This window comes from Phyllobates terribilis, unplaced genomic scaffold (assembly GCF_046119375.1).
Source record: "Phyllobates terribilis strain yellow unplaced genomic scaffold, ASM4611937v1 Scaffold_3__8_contigs__length_932513732, whole genome shotgun sequence".
Lineage (NCBI taxonomy): Eukaryota > Metazoa > Chordata > Amphibia > Anura > Dendrobatidae > Phyllobates > Phyllobates terribilis.
Window position 1 is genome coordinate 242891026 of NW_027362763.1, and position 27379 is coordinate 242918404.

Here is a 27379-nt window from a genome sequence, read left to right on the forward strand (position 1 = left end):
GCCCTGTCAGGTTTAATAAGTGGGATTTCTTGCCTTATAAATGGGGTTGGGACCATCAGTTGTGTTGTGCAGAAGTCTGGGGGATACACAGCTGATAGTCCTACTCAATAGACTGTTAGAACTTGTATTATGGCAAGAAAAAAACAGCTAAGTAAAGAAAAACGAGTGGCCATCTTTACTTTAAGAAATGAAGGTCAGTCAGTCCGAAAAATTGGGCAAACTTTGAAAGTGTCCCCAAGTGCAGTTGCAATACCATCAAGCGCTACAAAGAAACTGGCTCACATGAGGACCGCCCCAGGAAAGGAAGACCAAGAGTCTCCTCTGCTTCTGAGGATAAGTTTATCCGAGTCACCAGCCTCAGAAATCGCAGGTTAACAGCAGCTCAGATTAGAGACCAGGTCAATGCCACACAGAGTTCTAGCAGCAGACACATCTTTACAACAATTGTTAAGAGGAGACTTTGTGCAGCAGGCCTTCATGGTAAAATAGCTGCTAGGAAACCACTGCTAAGGACAGGCAACAAGCAGAAGAGACTTGTTTGGGCTAAAGAACACAAGGAATGGACATTAGACCAGTGGAAATCTGTGCTTTGGTCTGATGAGTCCAAATTTGAGATCTTTGGTTCCAACCACCATGTCTTTGTGCGATGCAGAAAAGGTGAACGGCTGGACTCTACATGCCTGGTTCCTACCGTGAAGCATGGAGGAGGTGTGATGGTGTGGGGGTGCTTTGCTGGTGACACTGTTGGGGATTTATTCAAAATTGAAGGCATACTGAACCAGCATGGCTACCACAGCATCTTGCAGCGGCATGCTATTCCATCCGGTTTGCATTTAGTTGGACCATCATTTATTTTTCAACAAGACAATGACCCCAAACACACCTCCAGGCTGTGTAAGGGCTATTTGACCAAGAAGGAAGGAGTGATGGGGTGCTACGCCAGATGACCTGGCCTCCACAGTCACCAGACCTGAACCCAATCAAGATGGTTTGGGGTGAGCTGGACCGCAGAGTGAAGGCAAAAGGGCCAACAAGTGCTAAGCATCTCTGGGAACTCCTTCAAGAGTGTTGGAAGACCATTTCCGGTGACTACCTCTTGAAGCTCATCAATAGAATGCCAAGAGTGTGCAAAGCAGTCATCAAAGCAAAAGGTGACTACATTGAAGAACCTAGAATATAAGACATATTTTCAGTTGTTTCACACTTTTTTGTTAAGTATATAATTCCACATGTGTTAATTCATAGTTTTGATGCCTTCAGTGTGAATGTACAATTTTCATAGTCATGAAAAGACAGAAAAATCTTTATATGAGAAGGTGTGTCCAAACTTTTGGTCTGTACTGTATGCCCCCCTCATCCCCATCCTGGTATGTATGGCACCCTTCATCCCTCATCCTGGTATGTATGGCCCCCCTCATCCCTCTTCCTGGTATGTATGGCACCCCTCATTCCTCTTCCTGGTATGTATGGTACCCCTCATCCTGATATGTATGGCCCCCCTCATCCCTCTTCCTGGTATGTATGGCACCCTTCATCCCTCATCCTGTTATGTATATGGCCCCCCTCATCCCTCTTCCTGGTATGCTTGGCACCTCTCATCTTGGTATGCATGGCACCCCCTGATCCCCATCACGCTGCACACACAAAAAAAAACAATTATACTCACCTCCTCTCTGCTCCAGCGCTGAGTCCTGCTCTGCTGCTGATAGGGATCTCACTGTGTGAGCCGCGCATGGTGTATCTGCCATGCGCCCTCAAACTGTGAGACACTGTTCTGGAATAGTCACTGCTCCCCACGCCGGGACTGTGTGCTTGGGGAGCAGTGGCCATTCACTCTCCTTAATAGCGCACACACTGTACCCGCAGCGCGGCTCCTGCTGCAGCCGGCGGTCACAGGTGCCTGCTATTAAAGACCATGAATATTCACTACAACCCACTTCCATGGGAGTGGGTTGTAGTGAATATTCAGGGTCTATAATAGCGGGCACACAGACCGCAGAGCCGTTGCAGGAGCCGCGTTGCCGGTACAGTGTGCACGCTATTAAGGAGAGTACCAAACCTTCTTTAAACTCCCAGATTTCTACCTTCTATATAAGATATTGTCCTTAGACATTCTCTAGACATTAGTTCTATGTTTGTTTTGTTATTCCACATATAGACCTAGCTTGCACACTGACTTTGTCTTATTCTGTTTTCTCTCCGAATTCTGACCTCGGCTTATTGGACTTCTCACTAGACTGACCTTCTGGCATCTGACACTGACTTCCCCTATGACTTTGGTTTTTGTCTGCTGTTCTGTACACTGTTTTGTCCCTCCTTATACTGACCCAGCTTTGTTTGACCATCTTTGCCTCAGGCTTACTGCTCCAGCCAGCGGCCACTGTGTGGAAGCAACCCAGGGAAAACTGATGTAAGTCCTGACCCTTGTATAGCGGTTTAAGGGTGAAGGCCTGAGTTTCCTCTGGGATCTGCCTGATGGAGTGACTAACACCAAGTCTGTCCAAGGTAGCCCTTTTGAGTTCAGCTTCTGACAGACTTTATAGACATAACAGCCTGGACTAGTGGGAGGGCCATATGGACGTAGACTGAACAAAAAGGAAAGTGAAATTTCTTTAGAAAACCCTAAATCATTCAAAATATAGCACAGAGAAGAAGATTTCTAGAAGCCAAAGCTGACAGTTTAGGAAGTCAGACTGGAAGACAGAAATATGTAGTTGGCGTAGTGATATTCTCCTGCTTTGTAGAAGACAATAAACATATCCACAACCTACAAAAAGAGCAGAGTGACTAGGCCCTATAGAAAGTCATGACAGCATGAAAAAATGATTTCAAGTAAAAAATCAATTTTATTGTATATAAATTGTAAAATTGAGGTCGAAAAACAATCTCTCCTAAATGGACAAGAATAATAAAATAAAGGGTCATAGGTGAAGATATCACACAGTAGGGGGACAACCGAATAGATCCGCAGTGGGGCACAAATAAGATGGTAAAAGTAGATACACATAGCAATCTAAATAGGTAATATGGATTTTAGGCACAATAGAGCAAAAAGGTGCATGTGTGCTGCAGCCAGCAACACCAAAGGGAAGTCCCTATTCAACGTGCAGAGTATCCAAAAAGTCTCCAAAGGTAATCAGGAGACTTACTGACTAAAGAAAAGAGATAACACTGCCAGCGGATCATGACTCACCTATTGCTGTCAGGACCGGTGTCTCCCTGAAACCCCGAGGCTCGTTTCGCGTAGGCGTCCTTGGGGGGCGTTGTGGTAGTGTGTGTAAGGGGGTATCTTTAAATATACGTCTCACAGGTGTTGAATGTAAACGACGTCATTCCGGCGCATGCGCGGTGATCATTCACCCACCAGCCGCGTTATATCTGGTCGGATCCCGGCTGTAGCGTGGGTAGGAACAAGTGTCCCAAGTAACATCAATGCCCAGCGCCACCGCCGTCTGGATGCCTCGTATGACGTGGACGGAATAGTAACACACCGCGCATGTGCAACTCACGGTGGCCATTTTTACTGAGGGCTAAATTCAGGGCACGATCGCCAAGATAAGTAAAAGCATGGGGAAATGAAGAATAGAGAAATTAAATACACGGGACCCTCAAAGGCCAGTTGAATCATAAATATCTCAGTATAAATTTTGTGATATATTAAATGATATATGCACTACATAAGTTGAAAGGGAGAGGAATTTAGAAGTGTACTCAGATAGTTTACACTATGTATCTACAGTGCTGGCCAAAAGTATTGGTACCCCTGCAATTCTGTCAGATAATACTCAGTTTCTTCCTGAAAATGATTGCAATCACAAATTCTTTGGTATTATTATCTTCATTTAATTTGCTTGCAAGGAAAAAACACAAAAGAGAATGAAGCAAAAATCATATCATTGATCATTTCACACAAAACTCCAAAAAAGGGCCAGACAAAAGTACTGGCACCCTCAGCCTAATACTTGGTTGCACAACCTTTAGCCAAAATAACTGCGAACAACCGCTTCCGGTAACCATCAATGAGTTTCTTACAATGCTCTGCTGGAATTGTAGACCATTCTTCTTTGGCAAACTGCTCCAGGTCCCTGATATTTGAAGGCTGCCTTCTCCAAACTGCCATTTTGAGATCTCTCCACAGGTGTTCTATGGGATTCAGGTCTGGACTCATTGCTGGCCACCTTAGAAGTCTCCAGTGCTTTCTCTCAAACCATTTTATAGTGCTTTTGGAAGTGTGTTTTGGGTCATTGTTCTACTGGAAGACCCATGACCTCTGAGGGAGACCCAGCTTTCTCACACTGGGCCCTACATTATGCTGCAAAATTTGTTGGTAGTCTTCAGACTTCATAATGCCATGCACACGGTCAAGCAGTCCAGTGCCAGAGGCAGCAAAGCAACCCCAAAACATCGGGGAATCTCCGCCATGTTTGACTGTAGGGACCGTGTTCTTTTCTTTGAATGCCTCTTTTTTTTTCCTGTACACTCTATGTTGATGCTTTTTGCCGAAAAGCTCTACTTTTGTCTCATCTGACCAGAGAACATTCTTCCAAAATGTTTTAGGCTTTCTCAGGTAAGTTTTGGCAAACTCCAGCCTGGCTTTTTTATGTCATGGGGTAAGAAGTGGGATCTTCCTGGGTATCCTACCATACAGTCCCTTTTCATTCAGACGCCGACGGATAGTACGGGTTGACACTGTTGTACCCTCGGACTACAGGGCAGCTTGAACTTGTTTGGATGTTAGTTGAGGTTCTTTATCCACCATCCGCACAATCTTGCGTTGAAATCTCTCGTCAATTTTTCTTTTCCGTCCACATCTAGGGAGGTTAGCCACAGTGCCATGGGCTTTAAACTTCTTGATAACACTGCGCACAGAAGACACAGGAACATTCAGGTCTTTGGAGATGGACTTGTAGCCTTGAGATTGCTCATGCTTCCTCACAATTTGGTTTCTCAAGTCCTCAGACAGTTCTTTGGTCTTCTTTCTTTTCTCCATGCTCAATGTGGTACACACAAGGACATAGGACAGAGGTTGGGTCAACTTTAATCCATGTTAACTGGCTGCAAGTGTGATTTAGTTATTGCCAACACCTGTTAGGTGCCACAGGTAAGTTACAGGTGCTGTTAATTACACGAATTAGAGAAGCATCACATGATTTTTCAAAGGGTGCCAATACTTTTGTCCACCACCTTTTTTAGGTTTGGTGTGGAATTATATCCAATTTGGCTTTAGGACAATTCTTTTTGTGTTTTTTTCATTGAAGACAAATTAAATGAAGAGAATAATACCAAAGAATTTGTGATTGCAATCATTTTCAGGAAGAAACTGAATATTATCTGACAGAATTGCAGGGGTGCCAATACTTTTGGCCAGCACTGTATATACTCCCAAAAGTGACCATGTGCACAGACTAAGCAATATATAGCATATATACATATAAAACCTGACAGAAAAAAACATATATAGTCAGACACAATATGAATCGTCACATATAACAGTGTGGCAGATATGTCCAAACGATGATAGGCTTCTGAGGATCCCGCGAGACGAGTTGAAGAAGAAGAATATCCCAAATGTGTGACCCTACTAAAAAACAATGAAAAAACAGACAATTAAAATCCAGAGAAGAAGACAAGGACCCTATAAAAACAAAGTGAAGCTAAGTTTCTCATTGAGGCCATGTGGGGTCATGGTGCTCAAAGTGGCAATCCACCAACACTCAAGCTTTGCCAAGGTGCGTTTGTGATCACAACCTCTACTGTAATTCCAAAATGTACTTTATCGATGCCTCTGAATTTGAGTCCTCTAGAATTGCAATTATGGCGCAGCTTAAAATACCGTGGGATGGTTTTTAATGTTGTGATATCCTCCACATCCATTGCAGCCCCAATGTCCCTCATGTGTTCCCTGGCTTGGATACGGAACATATCCACAGTACATTGTGATGACATGTTTTGTGTTGTGTATTTTCTTGCTTTTTTATCAGTTTAGTTAAAGTTGATAAAAGTTGGAACTCATGTCAAGGGGAGTCATTTTCTTACTTTCTCTCTATGCTTCATGTGTGACGGGGGTTTCCAGTCCATCCCCCTTTCAGCAGATGGAATACTCATATGACTTCATCCCTATAGCAACCACAGCAGCACCAGGCAACCAGGGCTCTGGTGATTTCCATATAACAAGTGAGGTCACTGGAGCTTGCAGCAACCTTCCTGCACTGGTTTGTATTCTCTGATCCTATATGTACTCCGATTTATCACTCATATAATAAAATATTGGTGAAGTTAATCTTGTATTTTGCATGAGGCACCTGAGTATACTACTTGGGATTTTCAGATGCAAATGCTTATATTTAAATGTCAAACACTATTGAAATCAAGAATTCTAAAGCAAGTTCAATGATTTACTGAATGAACACTCCATAATGTGATGCACAATAATTATTATTGCTACCTAATTTTTTATATTGCGAGATTTTAATTTACAGGACATTTGTATCATGCAAATCTAATATATACTTACCTTGTAATGTCTTCACATCCTGCTCCGTCCAGATGTGTCCGGATCCCAGAATTCCAAGCGGCGGAAGTTCATCGACCGCCATATTGAGACACCCAAGTGATGGGTATCTCAATATGGAAACCGCTGGTGGTACCAGCCTCTTACACGGTACCACCAGCACAACACCGTCGCTCCACACACACTGTATACGCCGTACACATGACTCACACACTGTATACGCCATACGCACCACACATGCACACTGTATACGCCGTACACACCACACACACATACACACTGTATACGCCATGCGCACCACACACACATTGTAGATGCACCACACACACACACTGTATACGCCGTACACATCACACACAACGTATACGCCATACGCACCACACACACATACATTGTATATGCCATACGCACCACACACACACACACTGTATACGCCATACGCACCACACACACACTGTATATGCCATATACACCACACACACACACACTGTATACGCCGTACGCATGACACACACTGTATACGGCATACGCACCACACACACACACTGTATATGCCATACGCACCACACACTCACACTGTATATGCCGTACACACCACACACACACACACACTGTATACGCCATACGCACCACACACACACACACACTGTATACGCCGTACACATGACACACACACACTGTATACGCCGTACATACCACACACACACACACACTGTATACGCCGTACACACCACACACACACACACTGTATACGTCGTACGCACCACACACACATATTATATACGCCATAAGCACCACACACACACTGTATACGCCGTACACACACACACACTGTATACGCCGTACGCACACACACTGTATACGCCATGCGCACCACACACACACTGAATACGCCGTATGCACCACACACACACACACGGTATACGCCATAAGCACCACACACACACCGTACGCACCACACACACTGTATACGCCGTACGCACACACACTGTAAACGCCGTACGCACCACACACACACACACACACACTGTATACACTGTACGCACCACACACACTGTATATGGTTTATGTACCACACATGCACACTGTATACGACGCACCACCCCACACACACACTGTATATGCCATACGCACCACACACACACACTGTATACGCCATATGCACCACACACACACACACACACACACTGTATACGCCATATGCTCCACACACACACACACACTGTATACGCCGTACGCATGACACACACATACTGTTTACACCGTACGTACCACACACACACTGTATACGCTATACACACCACACACACACACACTGTATACGCCGTACGCACCACACACGAACACATAATATACGCAGTACGCACCACGAACACACTGTATACGCCGTACGTACCACACACACACTGTATACACCATACGCACCACACACACACACTGTATACGCCATACGCACTGTGACGGGGTATGCGGTAGAGCAAGAAGAGACCACCGGACTAAGAACGATCCAACGGGGTTTATTAAGGCGGGCAGCATACCAAATCAAAAATCCATGTTATTCCTAAGGTCCATAATAAGTCCACAATCACCAACGGGCGTGAGGTCTTGCCGCAGCTAAGAGCCCCCACTCTTCTTCCTCCAGAGATCTCCCAACACAACACTGGTCACGCATAAGTCCATTGTCTTGGGCTACCGGGAACAGCCCAAGGGTAGGGGAGGAGAGGTTTCCCCCCTCCTAGTCGATGGTTTAGTCCATGGCATGGCTCCGATGTGTCTATAAAGATGTGTACTGTGAGTTCTCCCCCTGCTTAAGAGAACAATGGGGAGTCCTCTAGCGGTGTTGACACAAGCCCAAGTTAAATTATGGTTGAGGAACAAAGATCTGGGAAAGGCCATGGGTACTTACATCACATCATGACATTTTATACAGAAATGCAGGACAGGGAAAACTATGTACCATGACACGCACCACACACACACACTGTATACGCCGTAAGCACCACACACACACTGTATATGCCATACGCACCACACACACACACACATTGGATACACCGTATGCACCACACACACTGTATATGCCGTACGCACTACACATGCACACTGTATGTAACGCACCACCACACGCACACACTGTATACCCCGTATGCACCACACACACTGTATACGCTGTATTCACCACACACACACACACTGTATACGCCGTACTTACCACACACACACACACACTGTATACGCCATACGCACCACACATACACACACTGTACATGTCGTACACCACACACACACACACAATATACGCCGTAGGCAGCACACACACACGCACTGTATACACCGTACGCACCACACACACACACACACACTGTATACGCTGTACACACACACTGTATACGCATTATGCACCACACACACACTTTATACTCTGTTCGCACCACACACACACACTGTATACGCCATACGCACACACATACTGCATACGCCGTATGCACCACACACACACATTGTATATGCCGTACGCACCACACACACTGTATACGCCGTACGCACATACACAAACACACACTGTATATGCCGTACACACCACACGCACTGTATACGCTGTACGCACCACACACACACACTGTATACGCCGTAAGCACCACATACACACACTGTATACGCCTTACGCACCACACACACACTGTATACGCCGTACGCACACACTCACATACTGTATATGCAGTACGCACCACACATACACACACATACACACACTGTATACGCTTACGCACCACACACTGTATACGCCGTACACACCACACACACACACACACTATATTCGCTGTACGCACCACCACAGACACACTGTATACGCCGTGCGCACGACATACACTATATACGCCGTACGCACCACACGCACACTGTATGCCCCTTACGTACCCCCCCACACACTGTATACGCCGTACACACCACACACATTGTATACGCTGTACGCACATACACACACACACTGTATACGCCGTACACACCACACACACACACACACTGTATACGCTGTACGCACACACATACTGTATACGCTGTATGCACCACACATACACACACACACACTGTATATGCCGTACACACCACACACACACACACTGTACACGCCATATGCACATACACACACTGTATACGCCGTACACACCACACACACACACACACTGTATACGCCGTACGCACCACACACACTGTATATGCTGTACGCACCACCACACACACTGTATACGCCGTGTGCACCACCACACACACTCTGTATACGCTGTACGCACCACACACACTGTATACGCTGTACGCACCACATACACACACTGTATATGCCGTACGCAGCACACTCACTGTATACGCCGTACGCACCACATACACACACTGTATACTGTGTACACTGTATATGGACGTACCATACACACACACACATACTGTATATGCCGTATGCACCACACGCACACACACACTGTTTACGCTGTACACACCACACACACTGTATACGCCGTACGCACCACCACACATTTTATATGTCGTACGCACCACCACACACACTGTATACGCCGTACGCACCACACACACACTGTATACGCCGTACGCACCACCACACACACTCTGTATACGCCGTACACACCACACACACTGTATACACCGTACGCACCACACACACACTGTATACACACCACACACACACACACTGTGTACGCTATACACACCACACACACACACTCACACACTGTATACGCCATACACACACTGTATATGCCGTACGAACCACATACACACACACACTATATACACTGTACTCACCACACACACACACTGTATACGCCGTACACACACTATATACGCAGTATGCACCACACACACACACACTGTATATGCCGTACACACCACACACACTGTATACGCCGTACACACCACACATACACTCTGTATACGCCGTACGCACCACACACACACTGTATACGGCGTACACACCACCACACACACTCTGTATACGCCGTACGCACCACACACACTGTATACATTGTAGGCACCACACACACACACGCACATACTGTATATGCCGAATGCACCACACACACACACACTGTTTACGCTGTACGCACCACACACACACTGTATACCACGTTCGCACCACACACACACTGCATACGACGTACGCACCACACACACTGTATACGCCGTACGCACCACACACACTGTATACGCCGTCCGCACCACCACACATTTTATACATCGTACGCACCACCACACACACTGTATATGCCGTACGCACCACACACACACTCTGTATACGCCGTACGCACCACCACACACACACTCTGTATACGCCGTACGCACCACACACACTGTATACACAGTACGCACCACACACACACACTGTATACGCACCACACACACACACTGTGTACGCCATACACAGCACACACACACTCACACACTGTATACGCAGTATGCACAACACACTGTATACGCCATACACACACTGTATATGCCGTACGAACCACATACACACACACACTATATACGCCGTACTCACCACACACACACACTGTATATGCCGTACACACACTATATACGCAGTATGCACCACACACACACATTGTATATGCCGTACACACCACACACACTGTATACGCCGTACACACCACACACACACTGTATAAGCTGTGCACACCACATACACACTGTATATGCTGTACACACCACACACACACACACTGTATACGCCGTACGCACCACACACACACTGTATAAGCTGTGCACACCACATACACACTGTATATGCTGTACGCACCACACACACTGTATACGTCGTATGCACCACACACACACACACACACACACACTGTATATGCCGTACGAACCACACACACACACACTGTATACGCCGTACGCACCACATACACACACACACACACTGTATACGCCGTACGCACCACATACACACACACACACTGTATACGCCGTACGTACCACACTCGCACATGCACACTTTGTATGCACCAGACACACACTGTATACACCATACACACACACACTGTATACACCATACGCACCACACACACACTGTATACGCCGTACACACACACACACACACTGTATACACCGTACACACACATACTATATATGCAGTATGCACCACACACACACACTGTATACGCCGTACACACCACACACACTGTATATGCCGTACGCACCACACACACACACTGTATACGTCGTACACACCACACACACACACACTGTATACGCCGTACGCACCACACACACACTGTATACGCTGTACGCACCACACACACACTGTATATGCTGTACGCACCACACACACTGTATACATCGTACGCACCAAACACACATACACACACACACACTGTATATGCCGTATGCACCACACACACACACTGTATACACCGTACGCACCACATACACACACACACTGTATACGCCGTACGTACCACACAAAAACACGCACACTTTGTATGCACCACACACACACTGTATACACCATACACAACATACCTCTCCAAAGATAGGTGATGAATGATGGTATTGATCCAGACTTGTGTTCGGTGAGTTACACTTCCTTTGATATGGCAGTTAGTTGGGTCCGTTTTTTTGGTAAAGGGGCATTATTGGCAAAGACTGACATATAGGCGGCTTTTAGATTGTTACCAGTACACGCGGAAAGCATGCATCTATTGGGTTGTTCTTGAAACGGCAGCTTTTTTGTGGACCGGTGTCTCCCAATGAGTTGCTCGCTGTCCTGTGCGTACTTTGAAACTTTTAGCACCTTTCTTGAATGAGTAGTTAGGGATGTTTCCGGTCTAAATTCCTGCATCCATTATTTGAATGATTTTTTGTACGTTGGTCCTGCTAATTCTCCTGTCTGTTCTGTGTTGTTGCATACAATGGAGAGTGTGGCTAAGAAATTTGGTGTGCCTTTGGCAGTTGAGAAGACCGTGGGTCCGGTGACGTCTTTGAGTTTTCTCGGGATTTTAATTGATACAGTTAAAATGGAGTGTAGACAACCCGTTGATAAGGTAGTTGATTTGTTGGGAGAGGTATCCAAAGTTAGAATGCTACATAAAGTTACATTGCGTGAATTACAGTCTCTTCTCGAAAAATTGAATTTTGCGTGCCATATTATGCCAATGGGCAGGGCATTTTGTAGGCGTTTGTCATTAGCGACGGCAGGAGCAAAATCGCCTCATCACTTCATTGGGTTAAGGAAGGAGTTGTGTGACGATTTGGGAGTTTGGGCTCAGTTTTTGGAGGCTTATAATGGCAAGTCAGTTTGGATTGCTCCGGTGGCGAATGCCTGCGAATTGGGATTGTTCATCGATGTGTCGGGACAGCGTGGTTTCGCTATCTTTTTCCGAGGTAGTTGGATCGAGGAGAAATGGCCAGCGATATGGCGTGATCGGAATTTGTTGGGTAATCATACATTGATCAACCTTTTTCCCATCTTGGTCTCTTTGGCTTTATGGGGAGAGTATTTTCAGAACAAAAAAATCAGTTTTTCTTGCGAGAACCAAGGGGTAGTGTCTGCTATCAATTCTCTGTCGGCTGCATCGCCACTGATGGTGAAAATACTGCAAAGGCTGGTGCTGATTAGTTTATCGTTGAACATGTGGATAGTGATGGAGTTTAAATTGGTCCCTTTAAATCCGATCGTCAATGCTATTTCTCATTCGCAGTGGGATCAGTTCCGGTTGCTGGCACCTCAGTCGTCATCGACAGGTTTGGTCTGCCCTCCAGAACTATGGAATCTTCCCTTCGAGCTGTAAGGAATCTGATTGGTCAATCATTATCTACTAAGACCTGGTCTTCATATGAGGTCGCTTGGCAACTCTGGGAGGAATGGAAATTTGCTATGGGAAACTCTTTAGAGAGCAACATCCTATTATTATTATTGGTTGGTCATTGCTGGGAGGAAGGTTGGTCGGTGCCAAAAATAAATAATTGCATGGCAGGTTTGGCCTTTGGCTTTAAAATAAGGGGTCTTCCGGATGTAACAAAAGCGATATTGGTTCGCCAAGCACTAAAAGGTTGGCGGAGGGGTTGGAAGGTGAGAGATTGTAGGCGACCCATATCATATGGACTATTGTTTATATTGGGCCAGCTTCTCGAGTTGGTATGTAAGTCCGCGTGGAGTATCAGACTATTCTGGTTAGCTTTTTCTCCAGCCTTTTTCGGGGCCTTTCGTTTGGGTGAGTTGGTTAGCCCATCAAGATTCGTCAGTGGGGGTCTTTCAAAAGAGGACGTGAATTTATATATGGATAGAATAGAGGTATTTCTTCGTTGTTCAAAGACGGATCAATTTAAGCAGGGGTGTAAAGTGGTGTTGTTCGCAGTGGCCGGGTCTGACATGTGTCCGGTACGCTGTGTGAGAGAATTTGGTTTGGTTTCAGGGGGGCACACATCACTGTTGTTGGTTCATGAGGATGGCTCTTTTTTATCTCGCTACCAGTTTTTAGCGGTGCTAAAAAAGTGTCTTGAGGCTGGCGGTATCCCGCCAAAAGAATTTAGTGGTCACTCTTTCAGGATTGGGGCAGCCACCGAGGCAGCCAGGAGGGGGCTGGGTGACGAGTTAGTCAAAAAGATCGGACGGTGGGAATCCATACGGTTTAGGTCTTATATACGCCCGGCTTGGTTGTAGTCAAGAGAATGTTCCAAGTTCTTGTTTGATGTTACCGTTTCTTAGATTTGTACTTTTATTTGACTTCACAGATGAAAGTCCCCGGCTCGTATGGATCATGGGCCATTCTTTTGTCTTCTGTGCTGCATTGCCGGCCGTCAGTTAGGATTCTTGCAGGATGAAGCCATTCTACGGTGGATTGGGAAATGGGGCATGGTGTGGATGCAACTCCTGGCTGAATTCCATCACTTTGTAAGGCTTGATCGGGTCCCTGATTTGCAGGTGCTACATTTGGGGGGCAATGACCTGGGTAAGAGGTCTTGTAGGGAACTCATAAAGGACATCAAATTTGATATATTGAGATTGTGGGCAATGTTCCCAAAAGTTTTGGTTATGTGGTCTGATATTGTTCCACAACAAGTCTGGCGAGTGGCCCGATCAAATGAAGGATTTTATAGAGCATGGATAGAAGTAAATAGGGCGGTGACGCGTTTCATGTTACGAAATGGGGCTTTGCCATACGCCATACAGAACTTGAGTCTGGTGAAGGGGAATTTTGGAGGAGGGATGGGGTGCACTTAAACGCGGTCGGTAAGGACATATGGTGCCTAGTAATTCAGGAGGGCATAGAAAAAGGTTTAAGAGTGTGGAGGGACACAAATATTTGAGGTGTCAGAATATTTGTGCTCATGGTATGGGGGGGTCCTCGAAGTTGGTGATCATGGTTAATGGTGGATCAGTGGGGGGGGGCCTCAGGAAGTTCTGGACCCCCCTACATGATATTCAGTGGTCGCGGGTGGTTGATCCCATGGGAATGGATCTGAGGGCCCGTGGTTTGGGGCATGTTTCATTGGCCAGGCTGTTTGAATTGATGCCTCCAAGCTCGTGCTTCGCGGCTGGAGGTAATACGCAATCTGGCCTGAGACAAATACACTATTGGTTTCTTGGTTTAAAATAGTTTCGGGCTTCGAGGACCACCCCTATAGGATGTGGTTTATAATGTTTGTATTTTATGTTAATAAACGGCTGCTGTGGCCAATTTAATCCAACAAAGAAATGTGTTGTGTGTTTATTTTAAAAAGGGGGACAAAAAAAAATTATAGTAAAAGGGTACTATTAATCCCTTGACTCGCAGATATTCGCTGTCAAGAAAGGCCGTACTCAGCCCCTGGCTTCAGAGGGAGGCCGGCATGACAGGGTTAATGCGGGATAAAAGGGGGGGGGCTTATTGAAGTGGGATGTGCATAGGGTTCGGGCAAGGTACTTATGTTGGATTTGGTTGGTGAGGATTGTAGGGGAGGGTATCTTAAGGGGCTGGGGCACTTGTAGGGGAGGAGTAGGGTATATAAGGAACGGCCATGTGGGATTTGGCAGCCATTTTAGGTTGCCATCATCCCATACACATCATCTCCCACCCACCCTTTGAACCTTCTGCTGAATAATCTGGGGTAATTCTGAGAATTGTGCTTATTATATTATGTTAATATGCTTCGTCATGGCAGCTGGCATGGGGGGGGTCCTTGAAGTTGGTGATCGTGGTTAATGGTGGATCAGTGGGGGGGGGCCTCGGGAAGTTCTGGACCCCCCTACATGGTATTCAGTGGTCGCGGGTGATTGATCCCATGGGAATGGATCAGAGGGCCTGTGGTTTGGGGCATGTTTCATTGGCCAGGCTGTTTGAATTGATGCCTCCGAGCTGGTGCTTAGCGGCTGGAGGTAATACGCAATCTGGCCTGAGACAAAGACACTATTGGTTTCTTGGTTTAAAATAGTTTCGGGCTTCGAGGACCACCCCTATAGGATGTGGTTTATAATGTTTGTATTTTATGTTAATAAACGGCTGCTGTGGCCATTTTAATCCAACAAAGAAATGTGTGGTGTGTTTATTTTAAAAAGGGGGACAAAAAAAAATTATAGTAAAAGGGTACTATTAATCCCTTGACTCGCAGATACCCGCTGTCATGCACCACACACACTGTATACACCGCACGCACCACACACACACTTTATACTCCATACGCACCACACACACACACTGTATATGCCGTCCACACACACACACTATACGCCGTACGCACCACCACACACATACCCACTGTATACGCTATGCACACACACACACTGTACATGCCGTACGCACCAGACATACACACGAACTGTATACACCGTATGCACCACACACACTGTATACACCGTACGCACCACACACACTGTATACGCCATACGAACCACCACACACACACACACACAACACTCTGTAAACGCCATAGGCACCACACACACACTGTATACGCCGTACGCACCACCACACACACACTCTGTATATGCCACACACACCACACACACACACTGTATACGCCTTATGCACCACACACACACTGTATCCGCTGTATGCACCACACACACTGTATACGCCGTTCGCACCACGCACACACACTGTATACGCCGTACGCACCACACACACTGTATACGCCGTATGCACCACACATACACACTGTATACGCCGTAGCACCACACACACACACTGTATACGCCGTACGCACCACACACACACTGTATATGCCATATGCACCACCACACACACACACACTGTATACGCCGTACGCATTACACACACAGTATATGCCGTATGCAATACACTTACACACACTGTATATGCTGTATGCACCACACACACACTGTATACGCCGTATGCACCACCACACAAACACTCTGTATACGCTGTACGCTTCACACACACACTGTGTACGCCGTATGCACCACCTAACACACACTGTATACGTTATACGCACCACACACACATTGTATACGCCGCACGCACCCTCCCCCACACACACTGTATACGTCGTACACACACATACACACTGTATATGCCGTACGCACCACACACACACACTGTATACGCCGTACGCACCACACACACACTGTATACGCCGTACACATCACTAGAGATGAGCGGTGTTCGACTAGAACTGTTCGCCAATCTCAAATTCGAGCTGTTTGGGGCGGTGTTCGAGTTGTTCGACGAACCCGAACGATTTGCAAAAAATTCGGCTGTTCGAGGTTATGTTCGATAACTGTTCGTGCACCAAAAGCTTGTCCTGCATGTCTGGCGCTATTTAAAGCACCAATCATGCAGGGATTGTCTGCCACTCACTGTAATGCCACAGCCATGGTGGTTGTGGCATTACAGTGATTGCCCAAATCGATGGGAACAGTGCCAACAGTGAAACATGAAAAGCCGGCAATTCAGCAGCGGCATACACCGGTACCCGACAATTTAGAACCGAAAGAATAGAGCTTCACACATAGATTAGATAGATAGAAACATGTCAGCCACATATATATGAAGTACAGTGACAGTGTTGCTTACTGTACTTGTCATTTAGTGTAAAGGATTTATCAAAAAAAATAATAGTGTTTTCATGCACCGTCTCTTTAAAAAAGCCGGCCGGCAATTCAGCAGCGGTACCCGACAATTTGGAATAGAAAGAATAGAGAATCACACATAGATTAGATAGATAGAAACATGTCAGTCACATATATATGAAGTACAGTGACAGTGTTGCTTACTGTACTTGTCATTTAGTGTAAAGGATTTATTAAAAAAAATAATAGTGTTTTCATGCACTGTCTCTTTAAAAAAGCCGGCCGGCAATTCAGCATCTGTACCCGACAATTTAGAATAGAAGGAATAGAGAATCATACATAGATTAGATAGATAGAAACATGTCAGTCACATATATAAGAAGTACAGTGATAGTGTTGATTACTGTACTTGTCATTTAGTGTTAAAATAAAGGATTTATTTTAAAAAAAATTGGCGTGGGGGTCCCCGTAATTTTAGGCTCTAGCGGAGGTTAAGCAGATGGCTGGGGCAGATGTTTGAAGCCTGGGAAGGGGGTAATACCCACGGAGCTTCCCAGGCTACTAATATGAGCCCCCAGCTGAATACCTAGCCTTTACTAGCTATTAAAATGGGGGACCCCCCCCAAAAAAATGATGTGGGGTCCCCCCTATTTTAATAGCTAGCAAAGGCTAGGCAGACAGCTGGGGGCTGATATTAATAGCCCAGGAAGGGTGCCATGAATATTGGCCCCCTCCCAGGCTAGAAACACCAGCCGTCAGCCGTCCCAGAAATGGCGCATCCCACGACAGCTTCAGCTCTGCTACATCGAGATGACAGGCTGGACCACAGCAGAACGCTGCCATCCAGCCTGTCATCCCGCAGACACTGAGAAGCGCAGGCATGCTTGCGCTCCTCAGTGTCTCGCTGTGACGGCATCCAGATGAGCCGACAATGAACTCGGCTCACCTCATGCACGTCACTGACAGCGTGGGAGAATTCTCCTGCACTCAGCGCTTCAGCGTGAGAATTTTCCCACGCTGTCAGTGACGTGCATGAGGTGAGCCGAGTTCATTGGACATGAATGAGCTCACCTCATGTACGTCACTGACAGCGTGGGAAAATTCTCACGCTGAAGCGCTGAGTGCAGGAGAATTTTCCCACGCTGTCAGTGACGTGCATGAGGTGAGCTCATTCATGTCCATTGAACTCAGCTGACCTCATGTACGTCACTGACAGCGTGGGAGAATTCTCACGCTGAAGCGCTGAGTGCAGGAGAATTCTTCCACGCTGTCAGTGACGTACATGAGGTGAGCTGAGTTCATTGAACATGACCTCGGCTCATCTGGATGCCGTCACAGCCAGACACTGAGGAGCGCAAGCAAGCCTGCGCTTCTCAGTGTCTGCGGGATGACAGGCTGGATGGCAGCGTTCTCCTGCGGTCCAGCCTGTCATCTCGATGTAGCAGAGCTGAAGCTGTCGTGGGAACCATGGAAAGGTAAGGATGAGGTTGCTTTATTATTTTACTTTTATTGCTGGAGATCGTTGGCTTCAGCTGGAATGGGCGTGATGGTAAGTATGGTTTAATTTAGAACAATAAAGAATTGTGTGTTTATTTCAATTAAAGGACTTTTTTCTGGGTGTTGTGTTTTTTTTAAATACTTTACTAGAAATTCATCGTGGTCATGTCTAATATTGGCGTGACCCCATGAATTTCGGGCTTAGGGCCAGCTGATAATGCCAAGCTGGCCCTAACCCCTTTATTACCCAGTGAGCCACCGCACCAGGGCCCTGGATGAGTTGGGTACAGCTCCAGAAGATGGCGCTTCTATGAACGCGCCATTTTCCGGGGTGGCTGCGGACTGCAATTTGCAGCGGGTGGGGCCCAGAAAGCTTGGGCCTCCCTGCGCTGCAGATTCCAGCCCCCAGCTGCCTAGTTGTACCTGGCTGGACACAAAAATAGGGCGAAGCCCCACGTATTTTTTTTTTAAATTATTTCATGAAATTCATGAAATAATTAAGGAAAAAAGGGCTTCCCTATATTGTTGTGTCCAACCAGGTACAAATAGGCAGCTGGTGGTTGGGGGCAGCCCGTTCCTGCCTGCTGTACCTGGCTGGACCCAAATATAGTGCGAAGCTCCACGTCAATTTTTTTTAAAATTATTTCATGAAACTAGATGGTGGCCTGATTCTAACGCATCGGGTATTCTAGAATATGTATGCGGCAGACCCAGCGCAATCAGCAGAGCGGTGTTTAAATTTGGCGCCAAAATCGCTGACTGGTCGCGGCCAGCAACCGCGACCAATCAGCAAAGCGGTGTTGAAATTTGGCGACTATATCACTGATTGGTCACGGCCGGCGGTCGCGACTAATCAGCAGAGTGGGGTTTAAATTTTGCGCCAATAATGCTGATAGGTTGTGGTCGCGACCAATCAGCAAAGCGGTGTTTAAATTTGGCGCCAATAATGGTGATTGGTCACGACCTCGACCATTCAGCAGAGCGGTGTTTAAATTTGGCGGCAACAATGTTGATTAGTCGCGGCCGGCGGTCGCGACCAATCAGCAGAGCGGGGTTTAAATTTGGCGCCAATAATGCTGATTGGTCGCAATCGCCGGCCGCGACCAATCAGCAGAGCGGTGTTTAAATTTGGCGTCAAAATCGCTGATTGGTCGCGGAAGGCAACTGTGACCAATCAGCCGAGCAGGGTTTAAATTTGGCGCCAATACTACTGATTGGTCGCGGACGGCGACCGCGATCAATCAGCAGAGCGGGGTTTAAATTTGGCGCCAATCTCGCTGATTGGTCACGGCTGGAGTCCGCGACCAATCAGCAGAGCGTTGTTTAAATTTGGCGCCAAGCTCGCTGATTGGTCGCGGCCGCTATTTAAATGTGGCGCCCAAATCGGTGATTGGTCGCGGGCAGCGTCCGCGACCAATCAGCAGAGCGGTGTTTAACTTTAGCGCCAAGATCACTGATTGGTCACGTGCGGAGAGCGCGACCAATCAGCTAATCGTATTGGTGAGGACCGGGGAGCGCCGCTGCCTGGTCGGATACTTCCGTTGCGAGAAGCCAGCAGAAGTATCCCGACCCGCAGCGCCGCTCCCGGTCCTCCCTTGACACCCTAGCCGCTGATGTCCCCACAGTATCCGCATGGTGTTACAAAGATCCGGACATTTGTGTTAAAAATCGCTGATTGGTCGCTGGCGCTGCCCGCGACCAATCACCGATTTGGGCGCCAAATTTAAATATCGGCCGCAACCAATCACCAATCTTGGCTCCACATTTAAACACCGCTGTGCTGATTGGTCGCCGACGCTGGGCGCGACCAATCACCGATTTTGGCGCCACATTTAAATAGCGTCCGCGACCAATCAGTACAGCGGTGTTTAAATGTGGAGCCAAGATGGGTGATTGGTCGCGGAGGATATTTAAATTTGGCGCCCAAATCGGTGATTGGTCGCGGTTGATATTTAAATTTGGCGCCCAAATCGGTGATTGGTCGCGGGCAGCGCCAGCGACCAATCAGCGATTTTTAACACAAATGTCTGGACCTTTGTAACACCATGCGAATACTGTGGGGACATCAGCGGCTAGGGTGTGAAGGGAGGAACGGGGAGCGGCGCTGACATCCAATTGGTCGCGGCCGCTATTTAAATGTGCCGCACAAATCGGTGATTGGTCGCCGTCTTGACCGCGACCAATCACTGATCTTGCCGCCAAAGTTAAACACTACTGTGCTGATTGGTCGCGGACGCTGCCCGCGACCAATCACAGATTTGTGCGCCAAATTTAAATATCGGCTGCGACCAATCACCGATCTTGGATCCACATTTAAGCAACGCTGTGCTGATTGGTCGCGGCCGATATTTAAATGTGGCGCCCAAATCGGTGATTGGTCGCGGTCTTGGCGCGCGACCAATCACTGATCTTGCCGCCAAAGTTAAACACTACCGTGCTGATTGGTCGCGGATGCTGCCCGCGACCAATCACCGATTTGTGCGCCAAATTTAAATATCAGCCTCATGCACGTCACTGACAGCGTGGGAAAATTCTCCTGCACTCAGCGCTTCAGCGTGAGAATTTTCCCACGCTGTCAGTGACGTACATGAGGTGAGCTGAGTTCATTGGACATGACCTCACCTCATGCACGTCACTGACAGCGTGGGAAAATTCTTACGCTGAAGCGCTGAGTGCAGGAGAATTCTCCCGCGCTGTCAGTGACGTGCATGAGATGCGCCGAGTTCATTGGACATGAACTCGGCTCATCTTTATGCCGTCACAGCGAGACACTGAGGAGCGCAAGCAAGCCTGCGCTTCTCAGTGTCTGCGGGATGACAGGCTGGATGGCAGCGTTCTGCTGCGGTCCAGCCTGTCATCTCGATGTAGCAGAGCTGAAGCTGTCGTGGGAACCATGGGAAGGTAAGGATGATGTTGCTTTATTATTTTTCTTTTATTGCAGGAGATCGTTGGCTTCAGCTGGAATGGGCGTGATGGTAAGTATGGTTTAATTTAGAACAATAAAGAATTGTGTGTTTATTTCAATTAAAGGATTTTATTCTGGGTGTTTGTGTTTTTTTGTAACTTTGACTATGGGGTTAGTAATGGGGGTGTCTTATAGACGCCTCTCCATTACTAACCTGGGCTTGATGTCAGCTGACATTATAAGCTGATATCAACGCCAGCCCTATTACCCCACTGCCACCGCTACAGGGCAGTGGGAAGAGCGAGGCTAAGTGCCAGAATTGGCGCATCCTATGGATGCGCCATTTCTGGGGCGGCTGACGGCTGGTGTTTCTAGCCTGGGAGGGGGCCAATATTCATGGTACCCTTCCTGGGCTATTAATATCAGCCCCCAGCTGTCTGCCTAGCCTTTGCTAGCTATTAAAATAGGGGGGACCCCACGTCATTTTTTTGGGGGGCTCCCCCATTTTAATAGCTAGTAAAGGCTAAGTATTCAGCTGGGGGCTCATATTAGTAGCCTGGGAAGCTCCGTGGGTATTACCCCCTTCCCAGGCTTCAAACATCTGCCCCAGCCATCTGCTTAACCTCCGCTAGAGCCTAAAATAACGGGGACCCCCACGCCAATTTTTTTTTTAATAAATCCTTTATTTTAACACTAAATGACAAGTACAGTAATCAACACTGTCACTGTACTTCTTATATATGTGACTGACATGTTTCTATCTATCTAATCTATGTGTGATGCTCTATTCCTTCTATTCTAAATTGTCGGGTACCGCTGCTGAATTGCCGGCTTTTTTAAAGAGACGGTGCATGAAAACACTATTATTTTTTTTAATAAATCCTTTACACTAAATGACAAGTACAGTAAGCAACACTGTCACTGTACTTCATATATATGTGACTGACATGTTTCTATCTATCTAATCTATGTGTGATTCTTTATTCTTTCTATTCTAAATTGTCGGGTACTGAATTGCCGGCCGGCTTTTTTAAAGAGATGGTGCATGAAAACACTATTATTTTTTTAAATAAATCCTTTACACTAAATGACAAGTACAGTAACCAACACTATCACTATACTTATTATATATGTGATTGGCATGTTTATATCTATCTATATGTGAAGCTCTATTCTTTCTGTTATAAATTGTCAGGTACCGCTGCTGAAGACGGTGCACGAAAACACTATTATTTTTTTAAATAAATCCTTTACACTAAATGACAAGTACAGTAAGCAACACTGTCACTGTGCTTCTTATATGTGTGACTGACATGTTTCTATCTATCTAATCTATGTGTCATGCTCTATTCCTTCTTGTCTAAATTGTCGGGTACCGGTGTATGCCGCTACTGAATTGCCGGCCGGCTTTTTTAAAGAGAGCGTCTTCTGAGCAGTTTGTCAGCTTTTGGACACCTTTGAAGGTGTTTTCTATGTGTTTCTATGTGTTTTTGTTTGCCTGCCATTGGTTTTAACGGTGTTCGACGGTGTTCTAAGGTGTTCGACGAACAGTTCGACGAACAGTTCCTCGAACATCCCGGTGTTCGACGAACCGAACCGAACTCGAACACTACGGGGGTGGCTCAACACTACACATCACACACACACACGCACACTGTATACGCTGTACGCACCACACACACACTGTATACGCCGTGCACACCGCACACACACACTGTATATGCTGTACATACACACACTGTATACGTCGTATGCACCACACACACACACTGTATACACCATACGCACCACACACACACACACACTGTATACACCGTACGCACCACCAACACACTGTATATGCCGTATGCACCACACACACACACTCTGTATACGCTGTACGCACCACACACACTGTATACACCGTATGCAACACACACACTGTATACACCGTATGCACCACACACACACTGTATACGCCGTTCCTTTCCACACACACATTGTATACGCCATACGCACCCCCCCACACACACTGTATACGCCGTACGCACCACACACACACTGTATATGCTGTACGCACCACACACACACTGTATATGCTGTACACACCACACACACTGTATACGCCGTATGCACCACCACACACACACTCTGTATACGCCGTACGCACCACCACACACACTGTATACGCCATATGCACCACACACACACACTGTATATACTGTACGCAACACACACACACACACACTGTATACGCCGTACGCACCACACACTGTATACGCCATACGCACCACATACACACTGTATATGCCGTACGCACCACACACACTGTATACGCCGTAAGCACCACACACACTGTATACGCCGTACACACCACACACACTGTATACGCCGTATGCAGCACACACACACATTGTTTACGTTGTGCGCACCACACACACATACACACACACACACTGTATACGCTATGCGCACTACACACACACACACACTGTATACGCTATACGCACCACACACACTGTATACGCCATATGCACCACACACACACACTGTATACACTGTACGCAACACACACACACACACACTGTATACGCCGTACGCACCACACACTGTATACGCCATACGCACCACATACACACTGTATATGCCGTACGCACCACACACACTGTATACGCCGTAAGCACCACACACACTGTATACGCCGTACACACCACACACACTGTATACGCCGTATGCAGCACACACACACATTGTTTACGTTGTGCGCACCACACACACACACACACACACACTGTATACGCTATGCGCACTACACACACACACACTGTATACGCTATACGCACCACACACACTGTATACGCCATACGCACCACACACACTCTCTGTATACGCCGTACGCACCACACACACACACACTGTATACGCTGTACGCAGCCTCTTGCGTGGTACCACCAGCGGAACACCGTTGAGAACACCCGGATCAGCCGAATGATTCACTGACCGCTGCCATATTTGTACAGGAGGAGCACATGCACAGTTTTAATGTGACAGCCGCTATCTGCATGCACAAAGATGGCGGCGGTCAGATTTACTGCGCGGGGAGACAGCTCAAACGAGAGAACACATGAGGGAAGAAGACAGCACAGGGGTGGAGAGAGAGAGAGCAGACAAGGGGGAGAGCACATGGGGTACACAGGTCAAAGAAGAGATCACATGAGAGGAGAAGACAGCAGATGGGGAAAAGAGATTCTCAATGCTGCAAAGCCTGCCCCCATCGTGACATTACCGCCCTCCCGATGTGATAGCATCGGGCCTCCATCTAGTACATATAATATGGGCCTGACCTAAGAACATCTGCCTCAATGTACTCTGATTTTGGGTGATCATTAGTGTTGAGCGAGCATGCTCGACACTGCTCGGTACTCGCCTCAGCATCAAGCTACTCGGGATGTTCGGCGAGCACCGAGCATTTCCGGGTTACTCGGGCGGGAGCTCGGGTCTCCGCCCTGCATGTTTGGCGCTCTTTACAGAGCCAATGAACTTGCCAGCCAGTCACTGTAATGCCGCAGCCATGTTGTTTGTGGGCATTACAGTGATTGGCTGGCCGCACAGCGTCACCACGAGTATTTAAACCCGGGCGCCGCCATCTTGGACACAGTCGCTCCGGATTAGACAGTGTAGGGACAGCACTGCTGAGCTAGGGAGAGATTTTTCCTGTGAAATAGTTAGTGTAGGGTCTGCAAAGGCTGCCAGAACAAACAAACAGTCCTTCTCAGGACTAATATCCATCCCAGATATCAGGCAGGCAGACAGGCAGGCTGTATAGGCGAGGCAGTGGTTATATCAGCAAATGCTGCATTACAGTCCTGTGTGCTCCTGTTTCTGAAATTGCGGGACTTAGCTCCAGGTCTCGCGGGCCAGTAAAAATCCTTTTTTTTTCATCTAAATCCTCTTTTTTTTTCCTCCTTCACACTGTACAAATACCCGTCTTATTAACCTATTGGTGTCCCCCCCCCCCAAAAAAAAAGTGTGTCTCTGATTTTTCAGACACAAATATATCTGTTGAAAAGAGTCTGGTATAGGCCACAGAAACAGAAGTGTGGTTTTGCAATTCCACGGGTCTAATCTCTGTATTATCCAGTTTTGGGCCTTTTGTATCTAAAAAAAAACAGTTTGAGTGTGTCGCTCACTGTTCAGCCGCAAATATATATATTTAAAAAGTCTGGTATACACCAGTAAATTATAACTGTGGGTTTGCTGTTCCACGGTAAAAAATCTCTATTATCCTGCTTTTTGCATTTTTTGCAGCAAAAAAAAAAAAATGTAATCGTGTCTCCCTGATTGTCCAGACACAAAAATATATCTGTTAAAAATAGTCTGTTGTAGGCCCGACAAATCCAAGTGTGGTTTTGCAGTTCCACGGGTGAAATCTCTGTATTATCCAGTTTTTTAAAAAAGTCTGGTATATACACTAGTAAATTAAAACTGTGGTTTTGCTGTTCCACTGTAAAAAATCTCTATTATCCTGTTTTTCGCTTTTTTTGCCTTAAAAAAAACCAGTAGTGTCTCCTGACTGTTCTGACACAAAAATATATCTGTTGAAAATAGTCTGTTATAGGCACGACAAATCCCAGTGTGGTTTTGCATTTCCACGGGTCAAATCTCTGTATTATCCAGTTTTGGGCCTTTTGTATCTAAAAAAAAAACAGTTTGAGTGAGTCGCTCACTGTTCAGCCGCAAATACATATTTTTAAAAAAGTCTGCTATACACCAGTCAATTATAACTGTGGTTTTGCTGTTCCACGGTAAAAAATCTCTATTATCCTGTTTTTCGCTTTTTTTGCCTTAAAAAAAACAGTAGTGTCTCCTGACTGTTCTGACACAAAAATATATCTGTTGAAAATAGTCTGTTGTAGGCCCGACAAATTCCAGTGTGGTTTTGCATTTCCACGGGTCAAATCTCTGTATTATCCAGTTTTGGGCCTTTTGTATCTAAAAAAAAACAGTTTGAGTGTGTCGCTCACTGTTCAGCCGCAAATATATATATTGAAAAATTTATGGTATATCCCAGTAAACAATAACTGTGGTTTAGCCATTCCACGGTAAAAAATCTCTATTATTCAGGTTTTGGTATTTTTTCCATAAAGAAAAACAGTAATAGTTTATCCCTGAATGTTCTGATTGTTTAAAAGAGTCGGGTGTAGGCCAGAGAAATAGAACTGTGGTTTTCCTCTTCCACGGTTCTAATCTACTTTTTGTTACCCTTTTTCCATTGATAGTGCGAGTGTAAGCTATTTTACTTCCTTTACAATGGGCAAAGTGCATAGCAAGGGAAGTGGAAGTGGACGTTCTGGTGATGGTGCGTGCAGAGGACGGGGCCGTAGCCAAGGTGAAAATGTGCCACAACCAACAGCCACATCTTCTCGCTCCCACTTCTTGACCGAATTACTAGGGAAACACAGAA

At 46.5% G+C, this 27379-nt stretch overlaps 1 protein-coding gene across 1 annotated transcript in view; it reads left to right on the forward strand.

Annotated features, from left to right (window-relative positions):
• LOC141258512 (uncharacterized) overlaps positions 1-14186 on the forward strand; it is a 149633-nt gene extending 135447 nt beyond the window's left edge. Inside the window, exon 2 of the mRNA XM_073673501.1 lies at positions 13225-14186. Coding sequence (XP_073529602.1) covers positions 13225-14186 — 962 coding nt within the window. The remainder of the gene's footprint in view (positions 1-13224) is intronic.
• Positions 14187-27379: the final 13193 nt, after the last annotated feature.